Here is a 16,598-nt window from a genome sequence, read left to right as displayed (position 1 = left end):
ATTTCTCATCACCCCTACACACCACTCTAGAAGCCCTTAGCTTCCTCAGTCCTGTAACCTTCAGCTACTACACCATTCAGAACCTCCAGGACAGAGGCTACTCGTACATAAACTCTCAAGAGGGCTTCAGCTGACTAGACATGTCAGGCAGCAGATTAGCTGCTGTGCTGGCACATCTGATACCCTTAGGGAGGTGCTGTGACCGCGTCAGCAGACTATTCTTAGTCAGCTAATCACGTGCCTCTAGGCATTAAATAAGTAATAATAATAATAATAATAATAATAATAATAATAATAATAATAATAATAATAATAATAATATACCATGTAGGTCATAGACTATGTAGAGGTGCAGGCCGTGCTTGAGATGCCATAAACAGACTCTGTATGACTGGAGAAATATGAGATTTATCCATACCTGCTTGTCTTAGAGAGAAGAAAAAAGCAAAAAAAGCAAATAGAGAAAAGAGAAATATCATATATACTCAAGTCTAGTCAATGACTATATAACTAACGTTAACTAATGTAGAACCATTTATGATAAGATCTTTGAGCTGTCTCTCATTCTTATCATCTGTATTAGAAATGACCATCACCTTCAAAAACATCATTCTGAGTATCTTATATAGAGTAGCAGCCGACATGATCATAGTTAGTATTTACAGTTTCATAAAGATATCTGTCATCACCTCCATCCCAGCTAACTAGTTAACTTGGTTACAATTTTTTATTATTAAAGTATCTTTCGCTAGGCCAGTTGCGGCATCACCGTTGCCGCTTTTGCTCACGCCGCTTCAACCGACCGCATCTATAAAACCCTCATCTCGCGCCCTGTGAATCATGTCGTCGAGATTTCACTGGCTTTATATAGAGTTATTAGGTAGCAATGCTTTTGTTGTGTCTGCGGCGCTAGATTTATACGATCGTAGTTTTGTAACAGGGCCATTGGTAACTAGGAGAAAAAGGCAGAGGGAGCAACGTAAAGACATTAATTAGTTAGCATAGCACGAGGCTGCATAGCTAGTTATCTCTCATGTCTATTTCCACCTCCCATCGGGCGTGCCCACCTTGTGATAATTTCTATCAATGTCACTGTTTTGTCTAGCTCTGGAGAGAAGTATAAAACCCCCCCCCCCGGTTCTGGATATCTATATTTATATTCTTAAACCGTAATACATAGTGGGAGAGTAAAGAACAATATGATGCCAATCTACAGGCCTCTGCGAAAGAAAAATCGGGATGTAGTACGTAACATTTGAGTGCCGGGGAGCATTATTTCCATTCAGCAAGGTACGTCGAAGATGAGAACAATGAATGGGAGGGAGGGGAATGCGATACTTGGGCAGTCCCTGTTTGTTCATACCTTGCTATGGTTGTTACCCGACCATGTACACCTACGAATCGAAACGAACTACTTACTCCCTTGTGGTGCTCATGGATATAGGTCATATGGCTACTTCTCGGTAGGAGTTCGCTATTTTGTGTCCGCATTTTCTCATAATGTTGCGTCAAAAAGCTTCTAGAAACCAACAATGCCTTTGGGCTCCGGCCACCTCTAGATATTTAGTCATCCGCCCTGTCTGAAGCGTGGGCATGGTTTATATCCAAAGAGCCTTGACAAGGCAGAGTTATGCACCTAAAACGGCCATGGAGAGATCAAAATCATGGTCAATGCAAGTAATTGTGTGGACTGCCGTGGGGATTTCCTTTCCCTGGGAACAGTTGATGGGGAGTAAAAAAATGTTGTGCCTTGAGTTGTGTCCACAATCATGGTTGTTGCGGGTTTGAAACATGGTTTTCCTTAGGGTTGAAGAGCGCCCTAGAGAGAAGATCTCTCTGAAGTTTAAAAAGTATTCTGGGGATTGAAAATGCCCCGGGGTTCTTAAATGGCATTTTCCGTTGGAAAGTGTGGGTTCCCTCAAGCTTAAAAGAGCATCTCAGACACTAAAATGCCTCAGGACTATATAGAATATTTCAAGAATCATGGCATTGATAATGAAATGTGGTCTTTCTTGAGATTAGACCGCATCCGAAGAACCAAAAATGCCTCAAATCTTAAAAGGTTCAGGGGAATCATGATTATCTGAGATATACGTGGTCCCCCTCAAGATTCAGAAAAGGTTCCGTTGGGGAATTTTAACCCATGAGGTTGATACGGTAAACCGTGGTTTCACCCCCCTCAAAAAAAAAATGCCGTTAGAAAGTAAAAGGCAGCCCCAGAAGAGACATAAATTGATGCACGTTAGGCGTTGAAAGAAAGTGCCCCCAGAAAATATTTATACTTGTCCGCAACATCAAAACCTCCCACGGTTTTTGGAATCACAACCGTTCATTAGTCATCTTAGCCTTGGCACCACGTGATTCCTCAATGACGGCGTTGGCTAACGGAAACTCGCATTGTCTGATAAGGGTAATAGCAACAGCAGAGCAACCACCCGCAAACAACTTACCCCGTAAACAACTACCCCACAGAAACTGCTGAGCAACGGCATAGCAACCGCTGGTGGAAACGGGATATACGAACAGAGGCTTCCCTGGGCCCTTGTTTTGTAGAGCATCTCAGTATTTCGTGGAAGTAACTTAACTACCTGGTTGGCAATCACATCTGTTTATCTGCGCCTAGATTTGAAGCCGTGGCAGTTATAGAAATTTAAAACATAACTTTGAACTCTTATTTTTTAAATATAAACTTAAGTATTATAATAAATAAATATTTATTACAAGCAGAAGTATAAAGTTAAAACATTCTATAGCTTAAAAGACATTTTAATAGCTGTGAAGATCAGCTACATGCTTTGCAGGTTTTTAAGGCTACAAGTTACAATAAAAGCAGAGAACACTACTACACTGTAGTTACCACAATCAATTACTTCACATTAGAACTAGAGATTGATATATATATATAAATCTACAAGCTAGCTAGTGATTTTAAAATGCAGTAACCAAGAATGTTGATTAAATATTTCAATTTTCGATGGTCATCAAAAATCGCATGGGCCGCTTAATAGTTCGGGTCGCTCAGTGGTGAATTACGTTCGATAATGAATAGTTATGTAATAACTATTTTTTATTCAAGAGTTCTGCCGTTGAGATTCACCTTATTTGACACGTGATCGGTGGTATATTCGGGCTGTAGCGAGCGTAGTGAAGCCCCCAGTAGTTATGAAAAGCAAGCGAAGCATTGCTGCTTGTCTCTATCAAATGGAAAACCGACCTTCATGGTCACCCAGTTCCAAGTCTGAATAAACATCAGGAGTTCAAAAGTTGTTTTCCGGCATGTTTCACGATGTTTTTGTTGCCGCGAAAGGACTGCGGTCCTTGCGCTGTACTTCACATGTATGAGTGTACATCTATATTTACATCTTCTTGTACTAGAGAGAAGCAGAACAAAATACGTAACGTATCTTTTCTCTGGATCAGCACAAGTCGAAGGATGCATCAAACGATAAACTAATTAAGTTTCGTGTTCAACCGGAGTTCGACTATCGCAAAGTTTGGCTTGGCTGCCGAGCCTTTTCAAACCCGCGTCCCATGGATATGCACAAAGGAATAATCTTATTTCTTAGGGATGCTTCGGTCATTTGTTTTCTATTCTTCCCTCTCCCCCCTTATCGTCCTGGAGATATACATACATATTATCTCATATATATCCCTCCTGCTTCCATTTGGTTTAATTTTTATTTTAGGCTGTGGTATAATCTTCATTGTCAATATCATTGCTCATCTGCTATTTCTATTGATAATTACCTAGTTAAATAACCGTCGCGCACTGCTTGTACAGAGAGACCTCAACGAGAATATTTGATAAACAGAATTTCCTTTCTAACGATCTTTGGTTTCTCTCCGTTTAAATGAGACCTTTATCATTCCCTCGAGGGCGGTTCAGATAGTCTACTAGGCGTGGTCGTTTGAACTGTTTATCTACCCGTCGGGGTTAGGTTCAGATGACCTACACACAAGATGGCTTTGTCGGGATATCTGGATTATGAAAGTCTGCGAGCGGGGGCCAGCTCGAAGCTGGCAAAGCTGTCGAGGCTGCTGTACTGGCCGAATAAGACAAGGCTGTTCTGGGCCATTGCTGGTGCGCTGCTAATCGTGATGTTGGTTTTTTCCAGTGGATGGCATCTCGTACGTATCAACCTAGGTACCTTAATAGAGAAAGTGAAAATTCCACTGACATCATCTCAGATTTTGGGAATTCCTGATTTCTCTGTGCAGCATCCTACGCAGCCTGTAACTATGCTCGCGGAGGGTGAGATATCCCCCCTTCTCAAACCCTTTCCGCCCAAGATAAACAAAAATGGCACATTCGCCAGTGGCGTTACGAAGCCGACCCCAAATTTCTATCTCATTATCCGGGGGAGCTGGAACGATACCAGAATCTGCAGGACACTATTCACATCCATGATTCTTAACTACCCACCTCCCACAGCTGTTTATCCGGACGATTCAACACCGAAAGAAGGGCAGGCAGAGCAGAGCCAATTAGATCCAGCTCTAGTCATGTACAACTACCTCACACAGAGCAACCATATGAAGGATGACGATGTCCTTTTGATTGTCGACAATGACACTTGGTTCCAGCTTCCTCCCGAAGTCATGCTTCAACGCTTCCATGAAATGCTGAAAAGAAGTAACGAACATTTGCGGCAGAGGTACGGTTCTGTACTGCGGAATATCGGAAAAAAGGCGGACATAAGCGTCTTCAAGTCAACTCAAAAGTACTCCCAGCGCATAATCTTCGCCGCCGATAAGATCCGTCGCCCAGACTACGCATACGGTGTTTCAGGTCTCGCAGTCCTGAATTCCACCCTGGTGCCGGACATCCATGGCCCGGAAACCGATTCTGGTAAAAATACAGCCCAGAGTCGACCGAGATGGTTGAACGCAGGCTCCCTCATCGGCTTAGTGGGCGATGTGAAACTCTTGTATAAACGCGCAGTGGAAATAAATTCCAAAAATGTCACCCCAGCCGACGAGCAGACAGTCCTTTCCCAAATATTCGGAGAACAGGAATATGTCCGAGAACTCGACAGAAACATCTCTCCACCCAACTGGTACACCAACTTAGGTAGATTACTCGGTATCCGCCCCCGGGTCAACATATCGAATATATTCGTAAATACAGATCCAGGTCGCCGCTACGAATACTCTATCGGCCTAGACGACAAATCCAACCTCTTCTTTACCGCCTCCCACGCAGAATCAGACCTCGTATGGCTAACCTACAACATCTCCCGACTCAACCCCCCCCAACAGACCCAAGGAGTGCCCGACAATGCCCCCCTCTATTTACCCAAGGATATATACCGGTGTACCAACCCGTTCAACCCGCCTGGCCCATTGATAAAGGAACTAATGCCCCCCTACAACGAAACGGTCGATTACCTACCCGACCCCCAAAACACCACCTGGCGCGCCATCCCGCTCGCCACCAATGTCCTCTCAGCCTCCATCCCCACCTTACTCTACACAAATCCAGACAACATGACCATGACCAGCGACACTCTCCACGCCTGGTGGGATAACATGTGGTACCATCCGTACTCCCGCGCGCTGCTGCGTAAGTATATGCGGTCATCCCGCAGCGCGCTGGAGGCGGAGAAGGCGCTCTTTGGCTGGCCCGGAGCGTCGTGGAATGTGCGTGGCGGCAAGGGGGGTTTGTGGACGGGCAATAATTTGTGGATGGATTGGTCGAGGACGTGTAAAGGGGTCGAGGAGCAGGTGTTTGGGGATAAGTGGGGGCTGTGGGGTGAGGAGTTGGGGTTTGATTATCAGGCGCCGGTTTATAATAGGTTTGGGCTGCTGGTTACGGGGAAGGAGCCGGCCGAAGGGGGGAATGGCAGGAATCGGGGGAAGAGACGGAAGAGGGGTGGGAGTGGGTAGAGGATATGGAGATGGCGTCGGTGGTGTTGGCTTGAATGACTGGAGTTTCTTCAAATTTACAATGACTGTCTTGATTGACGAGATGATCTTGACTCTTACTAGAGGTTAATATCGCTATTACTTTCTTGCATATACTTTAAAAGCTGCTTTTCTATTATCTCTATGAAGATGCATGTATGCTTTTTCCCAGCTGGGTTTCATTCTTCTAGCTCCAATGCTTGTCAGCTCACGAATGCCTGGCATTCGGTGGGTCGATCTCCTCATCCAAGACTTGTTTGGTAATTTGTGATTCGTTAAATCAGGTTAACTCCTCTGAACAGCTAGATATAGGTACTAGTAGATGGAGGGGAAGACCTTCCATCAGCATTCGTCTAGCTAAACCCCTTAAACCCGCATCACATCTCTCACTGGAAGCTCCAAAAGAGCAGCTACAAAATTCTAGCAGCCTCTGCAGGAGTTGCAACCCGTCCTTCCAACAATTCTGAGATGAAGGATCAGGGAATCTGTCTTTGAGTGCTCTCTTTTTCCATTAAGCTTAACAAATCCGTGAAGTTCATCGTAAAGCTACTGTAGTTAGCTAGGATGTGGTTGTATCCTTCTACTGATTGAATAGCAGAGGGTTTATTTGAACGATTGCCAGTAACTTCAATAACCAGTTGCAATTCTACATTGCAACTTCAAGAATCCTCTAAATGTAGCAGGAGGTTAAAAATGCAAAAATGATAAACTCGAAGTCATCAGCTTCGGAAGCGACTTCAACCGAAAAAGGGGGGGGGGGGGGGGGGGGTGGAAGTTTCCATGATTCCCTGCCTCCCCGTATTCCTCCATATTTATGCTGTCCCAAGACACACCCAAAAAACTCCACCCTCAACCCAGACAGCAACGCACAACATATGCTTGGAATGGTATACATGCAAACGTGAACATAGCCGTAAAAGAACAACTCGTCGAAACACATCATCCCCCGCCACCAGCAACAGAACTACCCCTCCTCCTACCCTTCCCCAATGTCTCCCTAACAACTCTCAATATCTCCCTAACATCTTCCGTACTCAACCTCTCCTCCCGATCCTCAATAACAGTATCCAACAGCGCAAGAGCACCATAATCTGCCTCCTCATCGATACCTTCTTCTCCACCTTCTACCTCTCCACCCTCCGCCCCATCAACCTCCATACTCTCTCCCGCCCCTTCACCACCACCACCATCTTCTCCCCCTTCCTCTCCACCAGCGAGTGAATCAAGCCCAATACCCAAATTCACAATCATGAGCACCTCTGCCTTCGTGAGCTGGAACGGCCGTAGTTGGTGGATCACTTCGCGTAGGGCGATGTCGAGGTCTGTGGACTGTGTTTGTGTAGCATCGGTTCCACAGGCACTGGTATCATCACTTTCAATTGAAGCATTTGGAGCTGTAAAGCTAGGGTACTTAAGCAGGTGCGGCGAGAGGCGTGTTACGTAGTCATGGAACTAGAAGGGTTGGATTATTAGATACTTTCTCTCCTGGCACAATTTCCCTTTTTCCTGGCAGGATAATTATTATTATTATTATTATTATTTACAAACCTCCTTAACAACCGTATTATGATCCCGCAAATCTGGCTTGGGTATAAAATTCCTCGAGTTGGGCGGCGGGTTGGGAGGTTTCCGTGGAGGGTTCAATCTGAAATGCGCCAGCACCTCAACATTTGTTAGGATTGCGGATTGCCTGTCGAGGATCTGTATGTGCAAGGATTGGAAGTCAAATTACTGAATCATTCTGGAAGACCGGAACTGCTATTTGTTTACCTTCATGATATTGTGTATGGAGTAAAGATAATGCTTTGTTACAAGCAGGGAAGTACTCCGACTTTTTTTGTTTCATTTAACGCAGCTTGGAGCGGAGGCTGGCAGAAAATGGCGGAGCTCAAAGGCGGTGAGACGGGCCCGTTCTTGTATGAACTCCCAGACAAGAATGACAGAATGAGCGATTGCGGAACGTTCGGAATTCATACAGTAAAGATAATTTATTCCCAATTAACCACTACATCTACATATGAACATAATTTGCAAATTTCAAGTTTCAAAAAGAAAAAAAAAAAAATCTGTAAAAAACCCTATTTCATCGCTCAAGCACCTTTTGCGCCCAACTATAAAAAAAAAAGGAGAGAGAAGGAAAAACGAGTATACTGGAAAACAAGTCAAATTCCGAGAAGCATAGATCTCGCCATACAAATGCAAGCCTGTATGTGGGAAGAAAGGAAGAGAGGGAAAAGAAAAGGGAACATAGCTTGACCAAATAGACAAGCAAACATGATATCATACAGAAATGGAAACGGGGCCGAGCAACAAGAACGACGGGGGAAAAGAAAAGTCATGCCTTACTCTTCTTCTTCTTTTTCTTCTCACTCTTCGACTCACCCTCTCCATCATCCTCTGTCCGTTTCCGCTTCTTCCCCGCCTCCTTCTCAGCAGCCTTAGCAGCCTTCTTCGCCTCCTTTTTTGCTCTCTTCAGATCCTTCTTGCTAATCGCGATCGGGTTTCCTTCACTGTCAAATGTAATCTCGCCCCGTTCAAGTTTCCGCTGATACCGACTAATACTAAGACCAGCCTTGGCAGCCATCTTTTCCAGATCGTCAGCAGTGCCACTGGCACCCTCCTTTGCAGATTTCTTCGATTTTTCCTTCTTGTTCTTGGATTTCTTATCTGAGGAACTCTTCTTTGATTTCTTTGATTCCTCCTCTTCGGATTTTTCTTCTGAATCCTTTACGTCCGACGAAGGTGCGGCAACTGGTGGTTTAGACGAATTGGCTACGGGCTTCTCGTCATCATCTCCCATCTCAACATCTTCATCAGACTCTTCCTCACTCTCATCTTCGTCCTCGGATTCCTTAACTTCCTCAATCAGCTTCTTGTCCTTCTTTGGTTTCTTCGACGATGATGCAGCTGCACCTTCATCCCCTGCAAGCCCATCAGCATCTGGGTTATACTTTCTAGCTTCGTTGATCTCCCATTTCTTGGGCTGCGCGGTGGGAACGCCGTTGGGGCCGATACCGACACCCTTCGGCTTAAGGGGTTTGCCCTCCATAGCAGCTAACTTCTTCTCAAGATAGTATCGCGATTCTATACCAAGGGCAGCTTTCTCTTCTTCGGTAGGTTCGTTACCGTCAGCATCGACTTGCCAATCAGTCAGGGCATCGACGCGAAGACCAATGGCAGCCTTTGCGGCCAAAATACGGGCCATCTTGCCCTTGTTCTTGCCAGTGGCCTGCCCGATAAGAGACGCGTGGTAGATAAGACCATATTTTGGGGTGTCGTGTTTAGTTTTTAAGGCGCGAAAAAGCGCCTTTTCAGCTCCCAAAATCTGAATAGTACTGGCAGGGCTCTTGGACAGATTCACCAAGCTTCCAGCGTGCGCAATCAATCGAGCACCTACCAATTCTCCCACCAAGGCTGTAAGATTAGGGGCGATGGCAGTCATTCGGGCGGACAAGTAGTTTGCAAGTTGCTGGCGGTACTCTGAGAAACCAACAACTTCCTCTGCCAGAGCTTGAATATTGTCGAGATCGTCCACCGAGATATCGGTACCCATGGACCGGTCCGCAGCACCCTTCACAGCTGTCTCAATTTCCTCTGGAAGAATATCAGAAAGGTCCGCGTTCTCTGAGTTGGAACGCATGCCCATTTTCAGCACGACTTTGGCGTAGGCAATGTTGTCGTTGAGAATCTTGGCAAGTTCGGGGAAATGCCAGCCGTACCATTCCTTCACACGCATGGCATAGGTGTTCAGTTCCTTGTCGAGGTCATCCAGCAAGCCAATGGCCTGGACAATCATAGTGTCGATTTTGTCTGGTGAGAACTTGAGCTTATGTCGGGCTAACGAGTGAGATAGACCCAATGACATCATGGACATATCGGATGGCAGAAGGCCTGGTATCAGAGAAGGAAGATGTTCTCGGATTGCTCGGTAGAGATCCGTGGTAGTGGAGTCCGCAATTGGCTGTATTGAGAGTCCTGGAATTTTGCCAATGGCATTTCCTGAATACGCACACAGGGTAGGGGTCAGGACAGGGTTGATTTTCTGGCATAGAATCGAAGAGGAAATGCAAGCATACCAAGTTTTGGATCCGCAACAGCCAATGATACCTTTTTCTCATCTTTAATCGATTCAAGCAAATTAGCCAATCGAGGCGTGACCTTCCCCTCAACCAGAGCTGCGACTTCTTCTAGCGCCGTGGCCGCACTGTCAAATTTCTGGAAATTCTTCAATTTCATGCTACAAAAGCGCCGGGATGTCAGCAATTCACTGTTCTCAATACAAGCTATATACATGACCATATATTCCATCAAGCTTATCGCAGCTCGATTTCTGTACATAAGACGAAACCAATTGAACACAACACCCTCCCCACAGCAACACTTACAGGTTGGAGACGCCCTCCGCCGTTTGAGTCTCAGCCACTAGATCATCGCGCTTCAGCAACTTTTTATCCCCGGCCTTGAGCAGCGCATAACCGGCGCTCGTCTCCGTAAGGATAAACAGCGTCATGGCGGAGAGAGTAAGACGTGCGAGTGTCTCTTATATAATCTCTATTTAATCTTCACAACGAGATTTGCAGGAGAATTGGCCGCACACACAGCACCGGAAAGAGCGACCCTGACAGCAACCAGGCGCAGTTGCCCTGTAGAGCCGAGCAGGAGACACGGGACCGGCGGGATAGGAGGGAAGGTGCGATGCGTTGGGAAGCTTGACGCAGCTGTTTCCCGGTGTGGTTGGGGATTGTGCTCCTTCTCTCTTTTTTTCGCCGTATTATTTTTTTTTTTTGCAGGAAATTTCGCAGGTGGGCAAAATTCAAAAGCGGAGAGACGAAGGGATTATGTAATATATCACGTGAACTGGAGCTTGAAAGATTAGCTGAATAGAGGTTAGCCTGTTTGTGACTCCTTTTGCAATAACAGAACAAGATGAACAAGATCTCTACTATATTCGATATTTGATATTTGATGTCCGGTGCACAGGTGGTGTAGATTGTATTATAGCTCGCAATGGAGGGCTTGTTCTTCAACGTAAACGGCGGGTATGTCATATTCCAATGACTTGCAGTTTCTGTTATCTCGTTTTACTGACCACTTCCAGGTATATCGAAGGTCTTGTTCGCGGTTATCGAAACAGCCTGCTCACCTCACAGAACTATGGAAACTTGACCCAATGTGATACTATCGATGGTATGTCATCCCTTCATTGGTTCCTGTAGGTGATGTTTACTATTTTTGCAGGGGAAAAGTGAAGAGTTATTTAAGAGTTTGCCATTCTAACAAGATGATTATCTCCTATTACCCCTGGAATGCAGATGTCAAGCTCCAGCTGGGTCCGGCCTACGGCGATTTCCTTGCTTCCCTTCCCCCAAACCCCTCCACCTCCTCCCTCGCTGGCAAAACCACAGAAAAGCTAGTGGCTGAATTTCGCTACCTACAAGCCCAGGCCACAGGCTCCATCGCTAAGTTCATGGAATACCTCACCTACGGCTACATGATCGATAACGTCGCCCTGCTCATCACAGGCACCCTTCACGAGCGGGATACGCGTGAGCTGCTCGAGCGCTGCCATCCTCTCGGCTGGTTCGAGACCATGCCGGTCCTCTGCGTCGCCTCCAACATCGAAGAACTCTACAACTCTGTCCTGGTCGAGACGCCGCTGGCCCCTTACTTCAAGGGCAGTCTGAGCCACCAGGACCTGGATGAGTTGAATATTGAAATTGTCCGGAATATGTTGTACAAGAATTACCTGGAGGACTTTTATCGGTTTGTCAACTCCGAGCCGGGACTAAGGGGTACTCCGACATCGGAAATTATGTCAGAGGCTCTCGAGTTCGAGGCGGACCGTCGTGCTATTAATATCACGCTTAACTCCTTCGGAACGGAACTGTCTAAGGCGGAGCGGAAGAAGCTATATCCTGAATTCGGAAAACTGTATCCCGAAGGCTCACTGATGCTGTCGCGGGCAGAAGATGTTGAGGGGGTTGCCTTGGCTGTAAGCGGTGTTGGGGATTACAAAGCATTTTTTGACGCTGTGGGTGGTGTTGGTGGTGGGCTAGGGAATATGGCTGGTGGCGGTAGCAGTGATGGCAAGAGCTTGGAGGATATGTTTTACCAAAAGGAGATGGAGATTTCGAAGTTGACTTTTACACGGCAGTTTACCCCGGCCGTCATCTATGCATGGGTTAAACTTAGAGAGCAGGTATGTCTCATGTCACTCACACAGAACTCTCTCTTGCTTTTAGTCTGAAGTGCTAACGTTTGAGTGCCTTCAGGAAATTCGAAATATTACCTGGATTGCGGAGTGTATTGCTCAGAATCAGAAAGAACGGATAGGGAATTATATTAGCGTGTTTTAACCCTTTTTCATTACACTTTTCATCTGGAGTTTGCTTGTACACTTTGTCCGTTTTTTATACGCTGGTGTTCTTCTGTTTTGTCTGGTTTGTTGGGATGGATCCATTATATCATGACATATCTTTTTATCTATTTCCCGTTTGTGCGGCATCTTAATGCAACCACCATGCCTACCGATACAGTTGTCTTATAACACCCCTCCAGAGAGGGATGTCAGATCCATCTCCAGCTTCTATGGAACACAAACCCCTTAGAAAAAGGTTTGAGGAATACTAACTACTATTCACACACCTCAGCACGAGATTGCTAAAACTTGCAAGGTGAGAGGCATTTTACGCAAATCTTCCTCCATGGGTCAGGTTATGGAACCGTCCTCGAATTGCCAGCGAGTGGTCTGGATATTTTAGAAAGGGGTTTGAATGCACTGGGTGTAACTGAGAAGGCGGGAAGATGCTATAACCGACAATGCTCAGTCATAATTCAACCTCGGAACATAATCAGAAGGGTATTTGCTTACGCTGCCATTGTAGCATTCCAAGCCTAGACAAGGAATTGGGGGTGGAGACTGGGGAAAGACGGGCAAAGATGCAGTAAGAAAAAAAAAACCCTATGTTGTCAGGTAAAATATCTGCTTTTACTATTCACCCGGTCGAGCAGGGAAATCTGCAGGCTGGGTAACTCCTTGATCCGCTGTTTTGTGCTTCTCAACCATTCTTATCCTCAGCGACTACACATTGTGTGGTCTGTGTTTCAAAATGTTGCCAATCCCTAATACTGGGTGAACCAATGAAGTACGAACAAGTTGAAATGAACTCTTTGTCATATCAAGGGGGAGTTTGCTATTTCTATATCCAAGGTGAATGTTTCTGGAATTACTTGGTTGTCCATTCTCATATCCTGCCTTACCAATCAGTAGTATGCAGGTATGGACATCTTCCTCAATGCATAGAGGCTAGAACTTTTACACTTGCGACTTGAAGAAAGTTGGTAAATTGGTAAAAGGTATACGGAGTAACTATGGTGCCATCAATTGGTCTCTCCGACCAATATTTTTGGCAATTCCCATTGCAAGCTCAAGCTCATATATTCGCTTTTGAGCCTCTGATTATCTTCCAGTAGTTGTCAGCCACCACGCCCAGTTGGCAGTCAGTCCAACGCGCGGCGATCGACAGCATGATACATTGGTGGGCCCGTGGTTCAGGATCCACGCGGCCCATACCTGAATGCCTGAATGTTCCAGGGTGGTTGTGGACATGGTCAAGGAATCCTTAACGGAGTCCTCTCTAGCCACTGTAGCCGGCTCTGCCGTCTCCCGTCGTGAGACTGATAGAACGTGGGACTACAACCTGTGTCCGAGGACAACCAAGACAATCAAAAACAACCGAACTTAACAAATTGCCTGAGCAAATTGACTATTGCCCAATCATAAACAGGCAATCTATCAATGTTGTCAAGGTCTCGGATTGGGTTGAGATGTTCGATTTTGCGTCCCTCCCGAGGTCCCTGATGTCCAACTATGATAGTTTGATTACTTGGTGGCTGTCTTAGAACTCATAGCTGTCGTGACATTGTCCCATACTTGAGGATATTCTTATTGATTTGGCTAGAGGCGGCAAAAACTAGTTATTTGGCTGGGTCTTATTAACTAACTTACGCTTAACGCCCCTCATCAAACGAAGCCGAAATTCCCTAATATTAGCAGTTCTTTCACTTCAAACATGAGCAACCCCTGGTCGATCGTCAGACAATAGCAATTTACCATGGGGGAACCAAAGCCTAGCTGCTTCACAGAAGTTGTTTAGTGAAAGCCGACTGCGCCATCCTCAGAACTAGTGTTGAACATCAGATCAATCAACCCCTGGCACCTGACGGATGGACTGTTGGAGTCAACTTTTTCTTTAAACAAACGAGGAGAACATGATCTTCAGCGCATCACCACCGGGTGCTTACGATGGAATTCTCCGGGTGAAAATGGAGGGTGCTGAGCATACAGAACTGGGCTGAACTTTGACTCTCCGAATTATGATCTTGACAGCTATTCGTGCCTGCAGAATCAACTGCACTATTGTCTATGAACTCTGCAGGTAACAGATGCTGATCTGCCTGGCCAGTTTTGCTGTTGAATTCTGATCCGAACAAGCTTTATGATTTTTAAGACATCTTCCGGTCGATAACATGTCCAGCTTACCATTATATGGTTCCTGGTTCCTGTTGTATGTAACACACATTGAGGAGTGGTCTTATCTGTTCTTTTGGAACTCGCGGCATTTACAGCGTACATGTGTTCAGTGTAGCCAAAAGAATCACAAGAGATCAAAGACACACTTGGCCCCAGAAGCCCAATGCTGACTCCCAGGGTTGCTCAGGCTGGTTTCTTGGGTTTCTCTTTGCTTTTTCACCCAATCGCTATGGAAAGTTGGCTGGTGAGCATGCTATTATTTTTCATGCTGATCTGATGTGGCTTCGGCCACCTAACTATGATTTCTCTCATTACTCGTTAACCCCTGAGAGGAGCATTTTGAACCTAGGAAGGTCATTGTGATTCGCCAATTTTTCGCCCATCCTGCAGAGCATCATATATATTATTATTGAGTTCAATCGACGAGAGCGGGAACGTCATCCCATCATAACTCATCAGGTTTTAGGTAACATGAACGGCTGTGCAGCTATTCGGCCTCATGCTTCGTCGATCTAAGATTCTGCATTTTAACGAATGATCAAGTGTTGCTGATAAGTGATCAGCCTTTCTTTTTATAATCGCTAGACTTTGGTCTCGGATGATTCCAAGGCCCTCTGCGATGGAGTTGTTGTCACACAGTGAGTGTATATAAATGATGGAGACCAGCAGGACCCCACATCATATATCTCATTCTCCTTCTCTCCCTTGCTCGTCTCATTCCAATCTTACTTTCATTCTTGGCAAATTCGTCGTTTGAAAAGAATACCGCCCAGCTTTAAACGCTCATCCCGGTTCCGAGCGTTTGATATCCGTGAACCTTTAGCCTTTGAAAACCTTCCCACAGATATCGCGCAACACCCTTAACAATGAAGTTCTCGGTTGCTTCTGCCGTCTTGGCCCTCGCTGGATCTGTTTTTGCCGTTCCAACCCCCATAGTTCCAGGGCTCGCACCGGTTCCAGGAGCTGGAGCCAAATCACCTGCCGAGGGCGCTCCTTTGAACATGGCCGACAAAATCATCCCCATTGTGAGCAAACTTCTTGGATCTGAAGTCCTGGGCTCTCTACAGCGCTCTGGCCTCCCTGGAAACGGCCTTACTCCAGGTAAAGGAAACGGCCTTACCCCAGGTAAAGCACCCAGACAAGATGATGAGGATGGAGATGAGGCGTCAATGCTGTCCCGCAGGCAAGAAGACGATGAAGGTGGTTCTGGTGAAGAATCCCAGATGGTCCGCAGGCAAGATGATGATGATGACGATGAGGCCGCGATGGCCCGCAGGCAAGAAGACGAAGAAGATGGTTCTGGCGAAGATTCTCAGATGGTCCGCAGGCAAGATGATGATGATGACGATGAGGCCGCGATGACAGCCCGTAAATTGTAAGCTTTCCCGCTTGGTCAATTGATCTATATATCAATGTGTTCTAAACTTTTTTTTTTATTAATGATGTTCACGGTTATTAGCCTTTAAATAATCTTTGGCACATGGCTCTATACAATGACATCACCTTTTCGACTGGCTTGATAATCCCTCTATTGAACCATGATTTCTTTGCGCGCCGCGATTGTGAGAGCAGTGTTCCTAGAGAGAACCGCAAAATTATGATCTCATTGTGTCGTAACCAATATGCCTTTTACCTCTCCTTTCCTCCCACCTTTCCGGTCTGCGTAAGGGGAAAGCATAGAAACACTGCGATGTGGGCTAATTTGGTGTTGGTTTGAGAAGGAATCAAGGACCGGAATTTTTTTTTTTTTTTTTTTTTTTGTTAATCTTTCAGGTGTTTCTTTTTATTGCTACCTCGCGGTTTTCTAAATATTATAGCAAAAATCTGGGAACGAGTGGTTGTTGCAAAGAACCTCTTCCCTCTGTCCATTATCCCTTCTGCGGTATAATAGTAACATCGTTGAGAAAAGAATTCTAAACAACGTTGGCTCAGCTCTCACTTGCAACATGACAGTAGGATCATATACAATTGGAAGGGAAATCTGTTGGGCATATGTTGCCCGGGCGACCGCTCCGCCGCACGTGATTAGTGTACATACAATTAGCTTAGCTTCCACAAAATCTAATCTATATCCGCTGTCACGTGCGGCTGCACTTTCAAATATTAAGCGCTAGGGCGGATCCGCAATCGAGGGCCGCGCTTGGAAATCAGTCACATGTTT

The 16,598-nt window shown here is 45.7% G+C and overlaps 6 protein-coding genes across 6 annotated transcripts; 3 read left to right on the top strand and 3 right to left on the bottom strand.

Moving 5' to 3' along the window:
• Window positions 1-229: 229 nt before the first annotated feature.
• PADG_06846 (uncharacterized protein) lies at window positions 230-644 on the bottom strand (the record flags this gene model as incomplete). The annotated part of the gene is made up of 3 exons (XM_010763809.1): window positions 230-243; window positions 325-426; window positions 533-644. 3 exons carry the CDS (start codon window positions 642-644, stop codon window positions 230-232), a joined length of 228 nt encoding a protein of 75 aa, XP_010762111.1.
• Window positions 645-3,960: 3,316 nt separating this feature from the next.
• On the top strand, window positions 3,961-5,886 carry PADG_06845 (uncharacterized protein; the record flags this gene model as incomplete). The annotated part of the gene is made up of 2 exons (XM_010763954.1): window positions 3,961-4,128; window positions 4,189-5,886. 2 exons carry the CDS (start codon window positions 3,961-3,963, stop codon window positions 5,884-5,886), a joined length of 1,866 nt encoding a protein of 621 aa, XP_010762256.1.
• Window positions 5,887-6,843: 957 nt separating this feature from the next.
• PADG_12197 (uncharacterized protein) lies at window positions 6,844-7,680 on the bottom strand (the record flags this gene model as incomplete). Its single annotated transcript, XM_010764029.1, has 3 exons — window positions 6,844-7,356; window positions 7,453-7,605; window positions 7,675-7,680. The coding sequence occupies 3 exons, from the start codon at window positions 7,678-7,680 to the stop codon at window positions 6,844-6,846; spliced, it is 672 nt and encodes a 223-aa protein (XP_010762331.1).
• A 559-nt stretch (window positions 7,681-8,239) lies between these two features.
• PADG_12196 (nucleolar protein 58) lies at window positions 8,240-10,414 on the bottom strand (the record flags this gene model as incomplete). Its single annotated transcript, XM_010764028.1, has 3 exons — window positions 8,240-9,903; window positions 9,981-10,141; window positions 10,290-10,414. The coding sequence occupies 3 exons, from the start codon at window positions 10,412-10,414 to the stop codon at window positions 8,240-8,242; spliced, it is 1,950 nt and encodes a 649-aa protein (XP_010762330.1).
• A 497-nt stretch (window positions 10,415-10,911) lies between these two features.
• PADG_06843 (V-type proton ATPase subunit D) lies at window positions 10,912-12,260 on the top strand (the record flags this gene model as incomplete). Its single annotated transcript, XM_010763953.1, has 4 exons — window positions 10,912-10,943; window positions 11,003-11,091; window positions 11,217-12,103; window positions 12,177-12,260. The coding sequence occupies 4 exons, from the start codon at window positions 10,912-10,914 to the stop codon at window positions 12,258-12,260; spliced, it is 1,092 nt and encodes a 363-aa protein (XP_010762255.1).
• Window positions 12,261-15,303: 3,043 nt separating this feature from the next.
• PADG_06841 (uncharacterized protein) lies at window positions 15,304-15,816 on the top strand (the record flags this gene model as incomplete). The annotated part of the gene is made up of 1 exon (XM_010763952.1): window positions 15,304-15,816. One exon carries the CDS (start codon window positions 15,304-15,306, stop codon window positions 15,814-15,816), a length of 513 nt encoding a protein of 170 aa, XP_010762254.1.
• Between the last annotated feature and the right edge of the window lie 782 nt (window positions 15,817-16,598).

The sequence above is a fragment of the Paracoccidioides brasiliensis genome (genome assembly GCF_000150735.1).
Source record: "Paracoccidioides brasiliensis Pb18 unplaced genomic scaffold supercont2.9, whole genome shotgun sequence".
Lineage (NCBI taxonomy): Eukaryota > Fungi > Ascomycota > Eurotiomycetes > Onygenales > Ajellomycetaceae > Paracoccidioides > Paracoccidioides brasiliensis.
Note: the sequence above shows the minus strand (reverse complement) of the source record. Positions and strands in the feature narration are given on the sequence as shown.